General features: G+C 35.3%; 1 protein-coding gene across 2 annotated transcripts in view; it reads right to left on the bottom strand.

Annotated features, from left to right (window-relative positions):
* The window catches only part of LOC124165419, a 261,201-nt gene that overhangs the window by 14,074 nt on the left and 225,203 nt on the right, over window positions 1-21,924 (bottom strand). For both annotated transcript variants that reach the window (XM_046542825.1, XM_046542826.1), the window contains exons 4-5: window positions 14,718-14,819; window positions 9,698-9,806 (exon numbers count right to left, since the gene is read on the bottom strand). In XM_046542825.1, the coding sequence (XP_046398781.1) occupies window positions 9,698-9,806; window positions 14,718-14,819 (211 nt within the window). The remainder of the gene's footprint in view (window positions 1-9,697; window positions 9,807-14,717; window positions 14,820-21,924) is intronic.

Raw genomic sequence — 21,924 nt, 5'->3', positions numbered from 1 at the left:
TAGGGAGTTCAACAACTCAGACGCAAATGGCTCCACGGACATTGGTGGGGGAAAATCAGAAGAATGCGCTAAGCTCAAACGATCGAGGACTCGGTTCTAACTTGAGCCACTTTGAGTTAACATTAAAATGTTTGGTTTTGTCACTACAAGACTCTCGTAGCAGCAAAGACGTGGGAGTTCAAATGAACTGAAGTAACGAATTGAATTTTTTATCTAAATTATAATAATGAAAATTAAAAATACTGATAGATTATAGTACCACCTTAGTTTTCATTTTTCTTTCCTTTTTCATTAATTTAAGATAATCCTTTTAGAAAATTCGGCATATAGTGCATTCGATTCACAAAGTGGTGGCTAATTCTTATAAAAAATTCAAAGGAGAAATATTGATCTCATTTAGCAGGCCTCATGTTGCTGATATTCTATACCATTGCTTCTGAAATTTCGGAATAATATTGAATTTCGATCCCAATGATCAATTTACTCTCATTGGTGGACACGCTGGCTCTTAATTATTCTCTAGGAATATTATGCTAGGAATATATTACAGTGACAACATAAAATACGATCAAATTCAAACAGACGTAATATTAGGAAGTCCTACGAAGTTTTGCGAGAACGTAATATTACTTCATGAGCACTCAAAGTGTTAAAACAGATACTGTAATTCGAATAAAGATCCCATTTTGATTATAAAGGTTTTCGTAGTCCATTCCTCCTCATTTTGAACCATACCTATGATAACATATTTGAATATGGAAGAAATTCAACTTGACGTACAATTTTTGTGGAGCCACATTTTATAAAAGAATCACCTCACTGGTGCAAAAACAATGCACTCTTCAATTTTTATTCCTGTCTATTTTCTAATTTCCTATTTTGACCAAGATTCCGGCCCTAGAAGTTTTCTATCATGAGTAATACTGGGGCTTAAGAATGATTTGATTGAATTTCAGGAAATAAAATTTTATGTGGCTGATGATTTTTATAAATCAAGTTACAAAGAAAGATGAGAACAGAAGAACCTTTCCATATTTAGAATTTTAGAAAAAAAAAAACACTAGAAAAAACATGAATGTGAAAAATTAAGGAGTAATCTTGTGAGATGTGCCTTTCAAATTATTAGGGAAGAGAGTGCATTTTGATGAAATTTTCCTAGGATTTCTATTCGAAAAAAAAAGAATAGTGTACCACAGCATGACAAAGTACGATTCCATTTCAATACGAGGGTTTCTGATGATCGAGGCTTTCAAATTATCATCTTCAAAAGGAGGACAAGTCCCAGGCTTTGCCTTCCTTAGAAACATTTTTATATTAATCATCTCATCCTTGACGAGTATGTTGATCTACGAAATTTCACGCTGTTGCATTAAAGGAGGTAAAGGGGCTCTTTAATTCTATTTTTAGTGAAAAAGGTTCGGCAATAGATCGAGCTGGGAATCGATAAAGTTATGCACGAACTGGTTTTAAGAATTGAGAGATCATTCCCCAGCTTAATGGAGTCCACATTGAATTGATTGAATGCCGAGCTAAAAGTTTTATAGGCGTATTTCCACGTAATGGAAACCAGATTCATATATTTTTTTCCAGGGAGCAGAAGAAACCTCATTTTTATCTTTAGCAGTAGCCTCTTTGTAAGCCCATTTCTGTTACAAATAAGATCATAGAATCCCTCTTTAGAAAGTAAATTATCAAGCAATCGAATTATTTTAATCGAACCTATCCTCGTAACACTGTACCAATACAGGAACAAATGATGTAATTCGAATCTTTTATGTGAAACTCCTTTTAAGTACTATCAGTTTTTGATTTGATTAAAGCCACAACAGCCTTCTCAAAAACACTAAATATTGCTTGATTGAAATGGAATAATTTACCTCCAGTTGTAATATCCTTTCCAAATTTTGGCATGAAGAAAAGATGGAGATATGGAATCGTTAATGATGCAACTAAAAGCCGGGTTTATTTATTAAGGCCGGGTTTACAATATTTATTAAGAAAAAAATCGAGTACTAGCCATACTTAGCCAACATATAATCGGAGTGTGAAAATAAAATCAGGGAAAATCATTTTCCAAGACTATTTCAAGTAAAAGAAACTCTCGTATTCGTGTTATTCGATTAATGCCACAAAATTCCGGCATGAATTTGAGGAAACTATCAATTTCTTGTTCTTAACTGTGTATATGCACTAATAAGATTTTTTACCGATTGCACCTGACATGAATCCAGGCCGAGGAAAACAGTATTTTCTCCGCAAATTTTATAATAATAATGGTTTGGTAATATCGAAAATACAATATAAATATATCAGCTACTCTAAATAATTATTAAAATTTTTCTAGAGTTAGGTCTGGCCAGGCATATGATATGCGCATTTAAGGGTTCCAATTTGTAGTATCTACCTAAAAAATGCTTTCATTTCGCTCGCACAACGTAGCTGCCACTCGATTTGCAAATGCCACAGAATTCCAACAGGAATTGGGAGAGGTTAATAAAAAAATGTTTGAGGACATTACAAATCTTACATTCCTTACTGTGTATATACACTATTCAACAATTTTTACCAAATTCTCATCTTAACTCAATGGTAAAAGAAGGCAAATGAAAGAGGTTAGAGCAACATAACGTAGAGAGAAACAAAAATGTGAGGTGCCTCTAAGAATTAAAAATTCAATCCATTAAAATATCTGCAGACCTTTTCTTCTTGGATAAGGATGTCCAGTTTTGATTACATTAAAGGAAGAATGTCATGCATTTGATAGCACGAGACTTGACATTTGCGGAACTCGGAACATTCCTTTAGATTTGACCCTTGACCCACCAAGGACATGTTTGCCTTGCCTAATGAGAATTACAATTACGGACGCTTGGCTAAATTCGAAACAGCAGTGAATTACGGGCCTGCCGAAATTGCGGTTCTCCTAATTGGAAGCAATAATTTTATCGGTATTCCGTGAATTAGTCCATGTATGCTGGCGCTGCGTCGATTTTGGCAGCACATTGCCAGCGGATTAAGCCGTTGAAATTGTCAGGCATTGTCTCTGAGCCACGCAAGTGATATGATTATGTTTTGTGACTGCTTGGGTGGTCATTAAAACAGTTTTCTCAGACCCCCGAGAAAAAATTATTGTCTTTACATTTGCGTGAGGCGGTTGCGTATAAAATTAATGAATGAAGTGAAAATTTTCATTGCCATTTATAAAGATCTAATTTTATATATCAGGAAATAAAAAAATTAACTAGTTCAAATTTTGGAAACATGCATGCAACTGCCAAATCTCTTTTAAAAAATTCAACTGATGATAATATCGTCTCAGTCATTCGCATCAAGCTTGATTTTATTTTTTATTTAACTTTTAAAAATTTAAAATAATTTTTTAAAAATTTTATTAATTTTTCAAACGTTTGAGAAACGTTTTACTTTTTTACTTTACTACGTCCCTGAAAAAATAATAAGCTTCTCCCAAATGCAAGCACGTAGCATTTCCTAAGTGAGAAGTATTTTGTAAATTCAAAGTTATTACATTGAATTTGATGGAAAAATAAAAGAAAACGGCTAGTTTCTATAAGAATACTACAGTTGATCCACTTATATTAGTTATGGATTTTCGAAATTATTTATCAAACCTCACGTGAGGATATAAAAAAATTACAATCTAAATCCCTTCTGAGATTCATTTCATCAAACGTAAAATAGATTACTTGTGAACTCACTGTCCTTGAATGTTATTGGCGAAATCACAAAGAGGACCTAGATTTGAAGTGGCGATTCCTGACGACAGCAGGCACTAATGATTAGCGGAGCCAACGACGTGGTAACGCGCCGTAACGCCAATTGGAGGGCGGGGAGTGGCGGGAATACTAATATTAAGCTCCCCCTTCCATTTCTCTCCCTAATGGACATTCCCTCCCCTTTACCGGCTCAAGTTACGGCTTTCCGCCCTAAGCCAGGGAATAGCGAGGATCGTACCAGGGCTCTCGGGCTTTGAATATGGATGACAACGGCATGAGCACTAAGTTTCGCCGGAATGGTAATGATCAAAATGATGTGGATTTTGACAAAAGTTCAAAATCCATTCGAACTGAAGTGAACGGTCGAAAAACATTTAAATCTCTTTCGGGAACAGTTAAGTGGTGAGTCTCGTCTCTTTCAGCGAATATTCATAGGGAGAATTTATGACTAACAAGCTAGACTGGGCCACTTGAAGTTTCACCTGTTATTGGATGAAAAAAATAATGTAAATGAAATGATCTCAGCACTTTTATCGTCTCCCTCATTCTTGCACTTACTGTGCTGTTCCGTTCTTTGCATATTAACAATTATTTCTAGAACTAAGGTCAATTTTTATCTATATAGTAATTGAAAATTATTACTGTAGGCTTTTCAGTTACAGTACTCTTTAAAAGGCCATTTTTCTTAGCAATCGATATTATTACAGTCCCAACACTCCAGTGATGCGAATTAACTTGCGCTGTAAATTTCATAGGGCTGCAGCGTATAAATCATTTATCTCATAGCCGTAGAAACCGGCTTACAACTATTTTGTTTGAGGATGTGATATTTCTTCAATTAAATTTATCCGTAAAAAAATATCAAATATTTTTTGATATTTTATCATCCAAAATTGAGCAAAATGCCAATTTAACATGTATATTTTGAACTTTACGAAGCCGTCTCCTGCCGTTCTTAAGTTATAAAATGGGAAATTAGTGAGTAAAATATGGTATTATTTGGATTTTAAAATGTTTCCAACTTTTTCTCAAAACTGCATAGAAAAATTATTGTGAGAGATAAAAGGTCATATCCGACTAACCAGTAATCTCATCGTAAAGTAATCTTAGAATCGACTGGACGATTTGTAATATTTTTAATCCTTGTAAAGACTAGTTTATTCAAAACACCAGCCTTGGAGACGACGGTGTAAAGTCGTCGCATACGAAGCCGAAGGTCTCGATTTCGAGTCCCGTCTAGGTGATGGGTGCTGGTGATTGGCCTATGTTATTGTTCATCAGATTTCCACGCTGTAATAGCCTTTACGCGCCAATTTCGATACGACAGAGTTAAATAAACAAATTCGGCATTGAAGAATAAGCTGAAAAGGCAATGAAATCTTAAAAGCAAATATACACTGCATTTAGAAAATATATAACAGCCAAAAATCTCATCCGCTATCACTTTACACAAAACGACAATGCTTCCTCGGATCTAAAGCTGCTTCTAAAAATAGTGAAAGTTAGGCCAGTCTCTAGAACGTGTTCAAATTACATGAGCCTTACAAAAAAATATTATTTTAATAAAATAATTTCTCATAAAAATATTCAAATGGAAGAAATTAATCTTTATCATCACGCAAGATCAATACGCTGACCGACTTGGAAGCAATAATTCTCGATTCACAGGGAATATGCTCCCAAATTCAAGATGACTGAATGCTACATTTGTATAGTCCATGAAGCACGACGAAAGGTGGAGAAAATTTCTTAAGTTACCATAAATTGCAAGGAGAATTCATATTTTTAGCTGGCACGGTGTTTTATGAAGGCATAGGCCCGGAAAGTCAAATGTTCTTGGAAGGATTCCCGGTCTAGCTGTAAGTTCAATCTCTTGGAATATTTTTTGGAATGGCAGTATGCTACTCTGACCTTAAAGTCATTACACTAAACTTCCAATCTTTTGAGTCTTTTCCAGGTATATTTAACTCCACTCTATTATCATCTGAATATATATTTTCAATTAAAAAAAAGGCTAAATTCAGTCAGTTAAACAAAATATTTTGGTACAAGCTACCATTTACAATGCACGATGAGTAACAGAGTAATGAGGCAAATTTTCCGAATAGAGAGCATAATAGGATCAGAGAAAAATATTAAATTTTCACTCCTAATACAGAATGAAAAAGCACAAATATTTTACCATTTAAAATAATAATTTTTACAAATACCTTCAGGCATATGAAACGCTGTAGCTGCAGCCATAGTTTTACTATGAAATATGAAATGGGTTACACTATCATTTTTATGCATCACTTGTAATATTTTTCCATGAAATAACAGTGAAAACGCTGAAGTAAGATCCTTTAGGTAGAATTATCATGTTTTACTGATCCGTAACTTTATTTGGAGCCAAAGTTGTGGAATTAACAAAAAATAATATGAGTTTTATGCAAAAATATCGTCAGATACTGACAGCTAACTGTCGGTCCCTTCCTTCCCAATAAAACCGTTCTCTGTCACACATCGACAAATGTGTTACGGATCTCCGGTGAGCGGATTTGATGAGAGGATGAATGTATCCTTTATTTGATAACTTTGAGCCTTCTCCATGAATATACACGATTTATATCACCCAGAAGGTTTAACGACCGCTGCAGATGGAACTCAGCTGTGATCTTGAATGTATGAAGTGGGATTGTCATAAAAGCGAAAGCATAGTGTAATTTTCTGATGTAATCATCTCTCAGATTTCATACAGGTTACAGCCAATCAAAAGAGGAGAATACATTCACAGCAGCGGAAGAGAGGAAGATTCATAAACTTATATTTAAGTGCAAATATAAAGAAGCTTTGTTTTTGTTCACAATGCAGAAAGATGTTTCAAAAAGTATCAAAAAATTAGCTGCGAATTCACAGTTCTCCTCCAATTACACTCAAAACCCTCAGTTTTTGTACAGTATTTATGTATAGACTACCCGTTAGAAACCCCATTGGCAAGAGTGTCAGAGGAAAGGTCTATTAGGAATAGTTATGAAAATAAAGTAATGTAAGTTTTTGACTCATAATTTATGCCTCATTTGTTAAAATCCAATTTTTTTAAAGGATATATAATATTGTATTTCCTTCGTTCTTGACCTCTTGTTTAAATTTTTTTGGTTAATATGAAGGTGAATACTTTCTTAGGCCCTTTTGTGTAAAAAATATGTGTGTCGATGTTTAGGAAACTTATTTTTCATGTTAAAAATATTTTTAATTATTTTTATTCGGTTGTTTAGTTTGTTTAAAAAAACTAAAACTAACTAAATTTTGTTACGACAAAAAGCCTAGAAAATGGAAAATAAATTTCCAAAACGCCGGCATACATGCTTTTTTTTAATAAAAAAGGACCTCATAATTCATATTCATAAAAATTTTATGCATTAAGGGTAAAAAGAAGCTCGTATCTATTCGTATTGTAAATTACAACTTAGGTATAATACATCCAATTCTGTATACTTATTGCTATTTTTATATTTAGATACTGAAATATTCTGACCTCGCCGAGTTAAAAAAACATATTGAATTATATGGGATTAGATGTGATGCTGGAGAACCTAAGGTGCATTCCTGCAAATCTTAAGGTACCTTAAATATATTAGAATAATTGGTATTTGCCTTGCTACCAAGCTCTAACAAAATTTTTATTATGAAATCGCCAAACTTCTAGTAATTTTAATTATTCACAATGCTTCACAATGCTGCAAAATTTTTTTTAAATCATCCATTAAGGGATAAATATGGATGTGTTTCCCATTTATTCGTAGGTTAAGGGTAACTTTCAAGACTTAAATAAGCGTAAGGCTTATTTTTTGCTAGAATCCCTCAATTTGAAATTCTGAGATTCATATAACAATCTACCTGCCTGTACTCATAATATAATATTTCTGCTTAATTTCATAATGTTTTGGCCATAAAGTACAATTATGTATTCGAGAATAACGTAGTGACGTAAGTTTTGTTCTGCGCAAGAAGAGCAGTTAAATTGTAGCGACATTTTATCATCTTTTCCAAGGATCTAAGGACATTCATGGGTTTTAATAGGATTTTAAGACAAGAGCAATGACGATGTCGACGGATTTCATTCACATCGAAAATTTTAAGCCAAGAAATCCAACTCAGAGGGCCATTGCGAGCAGTTGTAGCAGGATATCTTATGGGATGACCGTGGGAATTCTCGTCGAGCAAGCGCTTGGCAGGGATTCAAAGAGGAATTGGGCCCAGAGAAACGCAGTGGAGTCTATGTGCTGCCGGGCGAAGCAAGGGAACAATTTCAACCAGGGTCTAAAATATTTCTCTAGGTCATCCCTTTAATTCGGATCTTCGCGTTTCCCAATTTAAAAAGGATCCGGAAATTGCTCTCAGAAAAGTAGATCACTCTCGTACACTGCGCGATAAATTCTTGTGGCGTGCAGGTGCTGACTTTGGTGGCCAAGAATAGCAAAATTATTTTTTCCTCGCTAATTAACTAGCTATTACTTTACCTCCCTTCGGATAACATTGATGCGCGAGGAAGTGGCAAATATGGGTAAATATGTAGTAAAGAGGTAAGGTTAGTGCGAAAGATCCACAGAGAAAAAAATCATTCGCCTTGACCGGGATTCGAACCCGGATCCCCCGATTTCCGGTCGAGTTAAGTCCAGTTAAGCTACTAGATATTTAGATATTTTCTAAGCTAGATATTTTCGGACACAGGGAATAATGACGCCTCGGTAGCTTAACTGGCTAAAGCACTCGACCGGAAACAGGGGATCCGGGTTCGAATCCCGGTCAAGGCGAATGATTTTTTCTCTGTGGATATTTCGCACGATTGTGCATTGCGGGTGACTCCCGTATAAGTTATCACCGAAGCTAGTCCCGGTATACTTAAAAAAAAACTAGGTAAGGTTAGGTTAAATAATTTTAAATAAACTTACGTCAAGACATATTTTAAATAAATTTTGGAATGAAATGAAAGGAGCTCGATAGTACTTTTAGGAAGTATGATAATGCCTCCAAGTGGAGTCGGCAGACTGGCGATACAATTTTTTCACTTTGGGGAGTGGGAACCTTGGGATCTATAATTATAGCCGCCAGTTATGTAAAAGTAGATGTCGCAATTGGGTAACCTACAGCTGCGGAATTTTTTCACACATTCCCAGTAGGGGGTATCTTTCTTTCCCACTGCCACCTCGTGGTGTGAGACGATTTGTTGGACGTGCACAAAGGCTTCGCCCTGGAATTGAACCCGCGACGAGCCGATGGATCAATCATTCAGTAATAATAGCAAATTAGAGATTATTGACGGTAGAGGTCACCTTAGACTAAGCAGTGTGAGCACCACAAAATTAGGGTAAATGGGCCAGATCCTTGGGCCTACTCGAACTGAGAAGGTGCTTCACTCGGGAGTAGAACCCAAGACTCATCCATCACCAGCTATTTACAATACCTAACAGACGTTCACGCTCTCAAAAATCAATTCATAACACAAATTAATCAATTCTATCAAAACTTCTATTATAGAAATGCCACCAAAACATCGCTAAATTGCGAGAATAAAAATATGAGTGGTGTGCTGTACGACGAATTTATTCAATTTTCGGGTTCTAGCACGTTCATTATGCTGAAAAAACAAAGGTTTTCCTTATTCTATCACCATCGTTTGCAAAGATTTGCGAAAATATGATGAATGAAAAAAGCGGGACACATCAATCCATAACCAGTGATATTATTCTACTAAAATGTTTACTTACTACCGGTTTCGAAACAGATGCAGATCGAAGATGAATAAAATCGAAGATCGTAATTAAAAGACCGAAAAAAATCAGTAGTGCTGGCGAAAATGTCGTCATCACTACAGCAACCGACGAGGTGGAACTCGAAAAACGAGGTAGTTCATCACAATACTTCAGTCTATTTCCTTGAACATTAAGAAATTACATGGTTTTAAGAGAAACAGCACTTACCAACAACTCTAAGGTCAATGAAGATGGAGGTAGGAGGATGCGAAGACACTTGACACTCGTAGAGCCCGGCGTCTGTCGCCTGGACGTACTTGATTTGAAGTGTCCAGTCCTGGAAAAAGCATCAAAATGAGAGATTTTCATTGATTTGGTGGATTACCGTAAAGAGTGACGAGAAGGCTATGTGTTAAAAATTATTCATGAAGGTTGGTGAGGTAAACATAAAAAACAGACTGGCAACAATATATGAAATCATAGTAATAATTGAAACGGCTGTAGTAATTTTACACACTTTTTAAATATTACGCGACCGGTTTCAATGCTTACGCATCATTTTCAATAGCTGTCTCCTTGAGAATGCTTAGAAACCGGTCGAATGAGATTAAAAAAGTGTGGAAAATTACTATAGTAGTTTCAATTATTACTATCAGTAGGTTTTCGCCGGTTTTTCACGCCCCCCTTCTTGTGTGGGCGTTTTCCGGCAGTGGGTTTTTTCGCTGAAGGATATTACACCCTTATCCTCATGTTTTTCCCACAAACAGAAATATTTTTTACACAAAATTTTCACATATAGTTGTTTATATTTTTATTATAAACAGTGTATATTGTATATTCTTTGTATTGTAAACGTTTGTCTACCATTTTTTAATATGCTTGCATTGACGTTATCGAGGGTTTAGGTGGAAAAAGGGACTTTTTAGTCTCAACCTCGCCCGAATAAAGACGTTTTATTATTATTACTATTATTATTATTATCAATGGACTTCCACAAAATCAACTCGTCCGCAATCAGTATGATTTATACTAAAGTGTTTAACTACTTCTGGATACAGTTAGTATTAGCGTCCTGTATCTAAATATTTGGAAACAGTACGTTATACTGCTATGTGACTATATCGAAACGGATAATAATCGATAATTTTGGTGGAAAATGGCCTGCCTGGTTCATAAATGTGCTAGACTTCCACCAAATTAAGCCTGAAAATAATTAAAGAAGCGAAATTAGATTAACTACGTAAAGTGGAGAGAGATGGTCGCAAGTGGAATGTATATTTGTGAAATCTTCATGAAAGAGTAAATAATAATAAGTTAAAGTACAATTTGTATATTATATGATGTTGGATTGAACTATGAGACATATGACATAATATAATACCTAAGTAAAATTCTACACGGGCTGTGATTAATTACTACCATTCAATGTGACCTGTGATGACACGCTTACTTAGGTTAGTGAAATTCATAGTTGATTATTTCTAACATTATCTACTTCAATTGAAATTTGAGGCTTGTTCATACGTGGTGGAAAGGCTCAGTTTTTCATTACTAACATTATCTATATAAAAAAATAATGCCAAAGTTAGAAGTTTCAATGTATACCTCAGTCTATGATTATTCCACAGCTCCATTGAGCGTCCTTGTATACATTTTCTCCGAGGCCTGAAACAATGAGTCAGCTCAAACCGCTGCATCTCTGTTCGGGACGCCAGGAGTAATGAAGCGAAATTGGAATGACTGCGCAGGAGAGAGGATGCAGAAATCGCAAAGAATGCGTCATTGGTACGGCGGCGGCGGCATCCATTAACTCCGTGAAAGCAGGCCATCCTCTCGTGAAATTCTAGGACACGAGCGACTGCAGTGGGGAACCCCGTATACGATCCGCTCCTCCCGTGCGTACCAATGTGACAAATCGATGAACATTCGCGCTTAAGTCTTGACTTAAAAGCGCCACCCACAGCAACCGCCCCTGCACTATTCAACCATTAGTGACGGCAAAGTGACCAATAAAAATCAATGGGGAGCACAGCTCTCGCATTGCATTTTATTCGAGACGATATGTTATTTAGGGAACGTTTTAAAAGCTAATGTTTGTACATGCAAGTCGTGAGTTTTTTGCGCTCGTTCGCTGCGAAGCAATTAGCCTCAATGCATTTCTAATTTTAATCATGACTCTTCTGAACATAATTGATGTGATACTGAGATGCATTAATTTAAATCTATCTAGCCTTCTTTCCCGCGGCAAATATTAGTCTCGTTACACTTCGATATCTTGTCTTCTCTTTCCTCAAAATTTTCTTAAAATTCTCCACGACATTACCACCCACAACTGTTTGATAACCAAACCCGCAACCAATAAATTGTTTCAATACTGAAATTAGTAAATAATTTTCGGAGAGCAAAACAAAAAGAATAATTTTATTTTCATTTTCACGTGAGAATTGCTAATTTTGAACGCACAGCTTCACATGAGCCGACTGCTTTAATTCGAAGGAATCATCACGTCATTGAAGTTATCAAATACTCATTATAATATTTTTGAAATAAATTTTTGATGACTCAACTGGCTTTGGTCTTTCTTCATATCTGCCTGATTAGATGAATGACACATAAATATAGTTCATATATAACATAATCAAATTCTTAAACTTACTAAGATCAATGCTTTTAAAATTGTTAACCTCCAAGCAACCTTGAATTTTAATCGACCTCTGCTATTTGGGGCCCTCTGCTAAGGGGTGAGTGAATGCTGGAGTTATAATGGAGGCAAAGAATCTAGGTAATAAGGGAGTAGAGATGAACATAGCAGAGGATACGGAGAAAAAGAATGCTTATTCCTAGATTTCCATGGCCACGAAAACTACATAATAACTCAGGAGAAAACAAAAATAACTATATTCAACGGCTATGGATTATAATGACTCATACACATCTTTTCATTAAAATTAGCATTAATTGCCTATCTAAATGGATGACTTTCTCCTATTTCATTTCTCTCATCATTAATTTTTCATAATAATATTAAATATTTTCCTCATTTTATAGTCCAATAATATTCACAAGTTATTTCAACAAAATTTCACCCTCCGACCTTCAACGAGGTGTGCCCACATTTTGGTAGGAGATTTTTCGATTATTTTCCGGCGAAGTGTATGAGAAACATTGGTAGTCTCACTCTTTAGTATATCTCAGCTCAAAAGCACTCACTCGTAGTGAAGCATGAAAGCAATTATATTCACATTCCACCGATATGCTCTCAAATATTGTTTCACGTAATTGCAAGAAAACATGAGAACCCTAACGCTCTGAGAATTCGTTTTTTGGTACTGTACCAGATCCTCTCGAAGTGAATCAATCTCTCTGGATGATGTTTTAATCTGGATCCATCGACACTTTTGTTGTGATAAGATTTAATACAACCTCTGATAGAGCTTTCCTCACCAACATCATATCCGGAATGATGACGCCTGTAACTTTTCAAGAAGCATAGTGTTATGATGTTCCTTTTTTTGCTTCAGTTTTTCAAAATTTGTTGAATTATCAAAATTTAATATATCCATTGAAAGTAGCGAGTGTTTGTTATTTATTCATTAATCTTTGCCACTGCTTCGAAATTCAATGAATTCCATCTTCATGGCTACACATAAAGATCATATCATTGTCGCATAATGGTGTATATTAGTTCATGTATACATTTCTGTATATTCACGATTTATTGTTATTCAAGGTTTTATATTGGTGTTTATAATTTTATATGCCGACATCCAACTGCTCTGTTGTCATATAAACAATTGAATACCGTTTTGATGTTGTATACGTAGACTAAGTTCTCATGTATGCTTACCTTTTGGTGGCTCCTAGAGAACTATTATTAAATTCCGTGCCGCAGAATACATCAAAATATGAGGTGACTTCTGATGTGATGCACCCACATAAAAAATTAAGATTAGTATCCCTCTTATAATTGAATCGATTTTGTTAAATAAGGCATGAGGTATAAGTATTTTACCCTCACATGATTTTGTCAATGCAGCCCCGAAGATAAATTTATTTTGATATTCGATACGTCGGCAAAAATGTTTTTTTTTGATCACCTGAACTTCCAACCTGCACTCGTTATTTGGAGTGGCTATATAAATCAAGAGAAGACAAAATTTAATGTCTAAAAAAATATCGAAAAATATATTTAAACGATATCACTTCTATAAAAAGAGAGGGATAAGGCCGTAAACGTGATATTGGTGACAAAAAAATTACATGTTTTAAACCAAAATGAAACCAAATCTGATGCTGCTTGGGTATCCGCCCATCAACAACTGGAGGAAAAATGTCCACACTTATGGCCGTGCCACTAAATTACCAGCCAATGACAGAAATGGAATTTGGATCAGAATATTATGTAAGTGTATATTTTTGGAGGTTTAACTACGGCAAAATTAACATAAATTGCCACACGAAAATATTCCTCTTAAACAGGAATCGAAGCACGGATGTTTGCTTTTCCAGGGCCACGAGACCTTATTCATCTATTCATAATTTTAATATGACCTGGGCGGCGTAGAAGAATATCCCGAGATGGTCCGCGCAGTCGTCCAGAAAGTCAATGTTTCACGGTTCATTCCAAGTTCAGGGGAAATTCTCCCGTCGCAAAAAATGTGACTGTATACGCCGTTCACGAGTCATTACTATTGATAAGTATAAAATTTAACAAAGTTGTGGAATTTTTCAAAAAGGGGTAAAAATATGTAAAATACAAGGTTTCCTGGAGAACAGGGGGAATCAATTCTTCACAGTTTCTCCACTGGTTGATATTCTCCATGGCCCATACAATACTTTCCCTAAATTTCCTCCTTAAAGGAAACATAATTAAAGATACAATATTGTATGTTCCACCGAAGTTTACTTAATCACCGTCCTCGGTTTCGGCATTACACTATGTAATATTCAAAGGTGACATGGTGTAATGTCGAAACCTGGGTCGGTGGTTAAGTGAACTTCTGAGGAACATACAATATTGTATCTTTAATTATGTTTCCTGTCACCAAGTTCCATCAAGTATCGCCATCCAGTCGTAAGTTTTCCTACTTAAACCTGTGTTGAAAGTCTTCGATCGAGCCAAAGTTATGGTAACAGTGTTTTGAAGCTTTTATAAAAATAAATAAATCTGATTATTGATAAAATTTAAAGTTTTAGATCAATTATTATTCATGAATACTGTGGGGTTCATTTCCTGATATATGCTTACCTCAGAGTGCTGCGCGTGGACGGCAGAAAACCTTTCGTCGCTGGAGTACGTGGTGAGGCCAACCGTCAGTAAGTGGTAGTCCCTCCGACGAATCCAAGATACCTGAGAGAAAATAAATATCACTGATTAAAATAAAATCATTTGAAGCGCTTATCATTTGCTGGGAACTTGGATGATGAATGAAATTATATTCCATATTTGAATGAGCAATCGCTCACCCACTGAATGATTTCACTAGAAGGATAGTTTAGACCCTGGAGGTTAGAACTCCGGACTAAGCCACAGTCGCGTGCATTCTCACACATTCAGTTAGTTTCCCTGGGTCTCCTCACACTATAAGGAATTTGTTTGGGAGTAACCGAGGGGTCACACCTGAGATTTGAACCCAAGAACCTCAGATCAGTCATTTAGTGCTAACCAATTGGCTACCAGGTACCTAAATTTGATTAAAAAAAGTATTTTTATGCATTAATTACAGCAAATATTTCATAAATGCAACACAAAAGGGACCGTTATAAAATAACGCCTTTTGCATGTTGTAAAATATTCACAAAAATTCAGCAATGTTTTTCCAATGTTTTGGGGTTTGTTTCTGAGGCTGAGGATTTTAAAAAGAGGAATGATCAGCATTTAATTTTTAGGAGACATTTTATTTAACGGAATATAGTCAGTTTGATTTTTGCTATTCATTTTATATAGTGTCTCTTATTTTTCATTCTTAAATGGATTAAGTCAGGAGAATAGCCCACTAGGTTTTCCTTAGATAGGAGGCTTACAGATAGATCATCGGTATATTAAGGCGCTCTTGTTTGCTATAAAAGGATTCAGTTATGTATAATTATTACTAAGCTCGGGATCCATTCCGTAGGTTTGATTAATATATTTATGTCGGCAGAGGCTGTCTGGATAAATCTTTTCCAGATTATTATAATCACAAAAAATATAAGGTTTTTTACTTTAAGCTTATGCATTTATGTTTTAATTCAGTCAAATATACTCGAAATATATCTATCAGTAAGTAATCAAGATTAAAAAAGTGCAAGAACATGTTACAAAAACATATTATTTTAGGAATAACTGAAGAAATATAACTTTTTATAAAAAAATCAAATATTTTTCCTAAATTAAAACATCTCTAGCATCCTTACATGACAACCCAAGATAAAATTCACTACTATAAGTGAGATGTCTTTTGATCAATTTTTAAAATACTAAACTATTTTCATTTAATATTGTTGATTTGCTGAAAGTGTACACGAATAACTATTTCCCTTCCGATTAGTGTACTAGCAATAATATTAGAATTGAATGGTGTGTGCCTCAATCAGTGTTTGCTTAAAGTGGTGATGAACCACTGAAGTAGTCTCCACTTGATTCATTGCTGCTAATCAGTTGAGGTCTGCGGCATCATTTCCAATCAAAACACAGCAATAAAAATCGCCGAGTCGCAAATAGCAGGAGAGAGTTCGGAGAGTGAAAAATGTGCGGTAGAATGGTTGACTGATTTGGATTGTCCAAGTGGACTTAGAGCACATTCATTGCTTTTATCTGTACTTAATTCTTTCAGATTGATTTATAATGCATTGTTTTTTTTATGTACGCAATTTTTATCTGAACATTTTATGCGCATAAAATGGTTTCCGCAGTCTTTCCTAAATTAAAAATGCATTTCCAGCACTGGGCATTTATTTTTAAATGCCGGACTCTGAAAAGCGGAAAAATATTGGAATGGGTACGGCCAACATCACAAACGTTTAAAATAAATAATGAAGTTGTTTTGAGTTTCAACCACAACTCAAGCATTAGCTCACATTCATTTATCACAATATTTAAAGGATTAAATTTTGACGTATAAAGACCAAAGAAATAGGAAACCCAACTTTCTGCAACCAAGGTTGAGGGAAAACACTACAATAGAGAATTAAGGATTATATAATAGGAAAAAATGTTGTGAGGCATTTACTTAACCCTAATCAAACTGGAGTAATTTTGGAGTTAAAAATTGGGAAAATGCCTACTGGTTAACAGCAACTAAAAATTGCCTGACTCACCATGGGATGGTTATTGATTGGAAAATCAAAAATTTCTCATAGAAGTAGTCAATGGCAAGGAAGAGAGCAATATGGGAAGCAGTAGTTTGGAAATTAATTTGGCAAAAATGGACCGTTATGATTATTGTAATGGTTCGAAATGATTATTTTGTATGGTAGGCGTTGGTGTCATTTTACCTTGATTTACCTTCAAAGAATAAATTGTTTTTCCTTAGCTTACATAACAACTGTACTTGAAGATACATTATATTTTTATACATTATCATGTCTATGTGCTTTTATTATAATTGTATATCGACGATCATTTAAACTCTCAAAAGTTATCTTAAATCGATGTAACGATTAATACACAGACTAAGATGTGATTGACAATGTTCGAAGGGAAGAAAGTTTAAATACCAACCATAGCTGGAGAAGAAAATTTCTCACTACCAGTATTTTGATTGATTTGGCAATCAATTACGAGGAGATGATAAGGTGTTACCCCGCCGGAGGATAGTTAGCACAACCCAAACAATCTTAGCACAGCCCTCGATACTTTCTCCTCTCCGTATAAAAAACGGTTTTACGAATAGGTATTTACTATTTTATAAACTTCATTTGGCACTTAGATTTTCTTTTCTTCGGATGTTTCAATTTTTGGGTGAATCTCTGGGACTCTTTAATAAATTACTGTATTGAGGACGGAGGCCTTCGAAATGTGGTGCTACATAAGAATGATGAGGGTCAAATGGATTGACCGAGTAAGTAAGGAGGAAATCCTGAGAAGAGGATGAAGGTAAAGAAGCCTCATGAAAACATTGATAAGAAGACAGAGCAACTGTATAGGACAAATTTTGAGACATGATGGCCTGATGAAGAAAATCGTCGAGGGACAAGTAGATGGCAAGATTGGAAAAGTGTGAACCCGAATAAAATAGTATGTATACGGGACAGGTAAAGAAGATTTTGAAAGAGACGAAATAAGTAGGTGTGAAAATATTAGCTGATAGGAGAATTGAGTAGATAGCTGCGTTACACCAATATTAAGATTGGAAATATAAGAATAAAGATTTAACACTTTCCCGGCGAACAACATGTAAAAACTCTTCTCGGGATATCGCGCGGGTTAGATTATATGAGAGCGCCGACGTTTCGGGTACCGACTCGCTACCCATTCTCACGGCTACTGATATAATCACGGCTCTCATATCTAACCTAATCCTAATCTAACCCGCACGGTATCCTGAGAAGAGTTTTTTTCATAAGAATAAAGCTTTGTAAGGTTATTGCGCCTATTTAAATACACAAGTGAACCTTAGACAGTTTTATTCATTTATTTCCAACATGGAGAGGTTTCACATAGTCAAGCCTGAAGTTATCATTTAAATTTTAAGACTGTTGACCAATGATGATGACAATGAACTGTCTTGACTTTGTTGGATATAGGCGTATATTAATTTTCTTTCATGAATTCAAAACAATCCACTATAGGCCATTTTTAGCTCAACTTAATTATTCTGAGATGTGATTGGTGATCTAGGTGATACTAAGCCAAATTACGCCGAGTAAAGTTATTAAGAACACGACTTAAAATATCTGCCATACATATCGCGGTTGGTCACCAAGTCCTCGCATTCTTTTCCTCTTCGAACCCACCCTGCTGTAAAACATAACACACCACAATTTCATTTGAGGAAAGAGTGAGTGCGACTCTCCTTCCCTTTCACTTCCTTCCGAATGCAACGAAGCAAAAGGGTCTTTTGGATTCTTCTTCTCTTCCGAAGAAATGGACTCCATAGCGAAACGTTTGCAGAGGAGATTCAGCAATCTCTTACCAAATATCTTTTTCCGTTCCATTACCAATGTACGCAGCAGACATGTACGGCTTAACAGATATAGGAAAATGCATGAGAAGTCGTCATTTAAAAAAATCATTAGATAATATAAGAGAGGAAAAATAAAGGTGAACTAGCTGTGAAAGACTGTAGAAGTAATTCATCACTATTGATACCTATTCTAATAGTTTTTCGGTCTCGGTGGTAGCGGGTTTATAAAAATGCTTGTAATCATCGGTGAAAGAATTTATTTTAAGAGGGGACCTAGCTATAATAAATACGCTTTTGAAATAAACACGAAATAATAATTATTGTTTTCGAAATTTTCACTTCCCAAGTGAAATGTGGGAAACGCTCACCTGATCCGGGCAGCAAATGTTGATTTCCTTTAGTTTCATTCAATATTTAAGTTTATTAAAGATCTTCAAACTAACTATGGAGCAAATATAAAGTATTGTAATTTTTTGATTTTCATATTAATAGTTTATTACTTTTAGCAATATTTCCAAGTTTTTTTAAAACTTCCTTCGCCTATGGATACATATTTCGGTATTTTTTTTCCCTGCACCTAGCCTCTAAATTTTTAGCAATTAGCAATGAGAGTTGATTAGCAATTACAGTTATTTGACGCGTTATTTTCTCTCAGTCTAATGGGAAATTAATAGCTAGGCAATTATTTAGGAAAAAACGGTCCGTTATGGTACTTAAATTGTAATGGTTATAAATTTTCACTTTGTATGATAGGAGGTGGTGTCATTTGCATCGATTGTCTTCGAGGCAAATATCGCACTTTTTTGACTTACTTTCAAATTATACAAAATATATATAATATTTTTACCTATTATCATGTCTATGTGCCATTATAATCATATAATCATGATGATTATAACTTATATTAGGCAATATTTTCAGAACTTACATGAAAATTTATGAAGGACAAAGAGCCTATTAATTTGGTTCTCAAGGCATTAAATGTGAGATGCAGAAGTAAGCTATAGCTATCCAATGGTGTAATGTTTCGTGCAAAACAGCAGCGGAAAATAAAAGCTATAAGACGAGGAAACCGTCGAGATGGTATCGTGGAAAACATAAATGATAGGCCGTACTATATGTATATACGATCGGGATGCGTAGAATTTAACGGTGCGAAGAATTGAGAGGCAAGCGACGTGTAACTGCAGCACCTGATGTAATATTTGCTCTTACGTGCAACGTTTCGAATAAAACTCAACGCCTGACAACGCTTTCGAAAACTCAATAAAAACCGTAGTTCCGGCAGCTGTCTCACTAGTTTCTGTTATTGCATGTCTTTCAAGTGAATAAAAAAGAGATGCCATAAGCAATGCACGTGTACATGGCAATACGGTCCATGTGTAATGCTCAGTTGCAAGCTCTGAGCTTGAACTACCCGTCGGCTTAGCAACAATTTTAACAGTAAACCCATTTACGTGACTGAAAGTCTTTCATTTGATTTCAACTCCGTCGAAATTCTAGAGTTATGTATCATTTAATATACATAAGGTACTACTGATTTTAACAAAATTGTACTCTAGAATCAAAGTTCTAGATTAAAATTTTCAGAATGTTCAAATAATAAACATGAAATGTACCAAAGGCTATACTCCAATGTGAAAATTTATTTTATTTGAAGAGAAAAAATAGAACTTAATGAATGGAAATGAGTAGTAATATTTGATATATCTTCCAATCAAGTACAATGTACATATTTCAACTATAATTTGGTAATCTTGAGTTGCAATATCCATTATTGCATTTTGCAAAACCACCATAATATAAGAGAAAATATTCTGACTTTTCTCCAACGCAGGTCGTATTTGTCGAATTTCTTTCAGTTTTTTCTAATTTAATTCAATATGCATGTAAATTATCACCTGCACTCCACAAAAGACCCAAAAAGAGAACGAAGGTGTGCTAAGAGTGAAATCTGAATAATTTTTATACCCTAGCGACCTTTATTGTTGATATCAGCAGTGATCAGTATTTACCTCTAATTTAATAATAATGGGACTAGCCACGGTGATAACTTTACGGTGTCACCCGCAGTGTGCGAAAAACCACAGAGAAAAAATAATTCGCCTTGACCGGGATTCGAACCGGGAGATACGAGTTCGAATTCCAGTCGAAGCCAATGATTTTTTTTCTTTGTGCATCATTTACCTCCTATCCAGGTTTCAATGTCTCGTAAAGGAAAATTCATTTTGCTAATTCACTCTATTACTTTATTTCTGACCATTTTTCCACTATTTTAGGTCATCATTGAAGTATTATCTATTAAAATAGCGTGTAAACCCATGATAAATACTTTATTCTTGACAATTTTTCCATTGTATTAGGTCATTACCGAAGTATTATCTACTATAATATCATGTAAAGTCATTATAATATAAACTCGATTGTTTCCGGCTTTACTTTGTGAAAATTCATTGTAAACAATATAAAGTTATGGGAAAAGTTCACACGATTTACTCAAGACGACCGGTTTCGTCGCAGAGGCGACATCATCACGTACAGAACTCATTATTTTTACAGTTATTTTGTTGATGTTTATCTGGTAAAAGGGAAGAAGGATAGACTGCTTGGAGGAGTTGGAGATTAGGAAGCACATCAAGAATGGAATTTTAGCAAATGAGAATATTTTTGCCAACTATTCCCCCCTCTTGGAAATTCCCCTGAAGCTGAGTAACGCTCCAACCCCAACGCAACCCTCCCCTACTAACGCGTAATAGCAACCAGATAAACATCAACAAAATAACTGTAAAAATAACGATTTCTGTACCTGATGATGTTGCCTTTGCGACGAAACCGGTCGTCTTGAATAAATCGTGTGAAAAAGTAAAAAACTTTTTATTGTTTATTATAATATAAGTTTAAATAATTGTCAAGGTAGCAATGGCTAAAAGCAAAGGATAAGATAGAAATGGTAGATAATCCGCCTGGTGAAATCAGACACAAAAGTTATGCCAGAATTCTCGAAATTTTAAGGGGGCGGGACGACCCTTGAGACCGAAAGAGAAGTTAAACGAACCATAGAACAAAGGACCGAGGAGCTCAGGAAATACGGAGAAGTTCTCGGGAGAAGAAATGAACGTCAGAAGAGTCGCAGAAAGACAAACTCCGGGAAAAAATAGGTGAAAAGGTGAAGCCTGAAGCAAAGGACCAAGATTTCCGAGACAAAAGGGTCGCAAAAGTGCATGATGAAATTTCCATGGGATCCGTACCCCGCGCTGTTACCGATTTCTTCACAGAGAACCCAGTGAGTTACTTCGCGGCAAATATAGTCTCGGAAGAAAAAAAAATTCGAGCTGGATACCGGTAACT

The sequence above is a fragment of the Ischnura elegans genome, chromosome 9 (assembly GCF_921293095.1).
Source record: "Ischnura elegans chromosome 9, ioIscEleg1.1, whole genome shotgun sequence".
NCBI lineage: Eukaryota > Metazoa > Arthropoda > Insecta > Odonata > Coenagrionidae > Ischnura > Ischnura elegans.
This window is presented reverse-complemented; position numbering and strand designations above follow the sequence as displayed.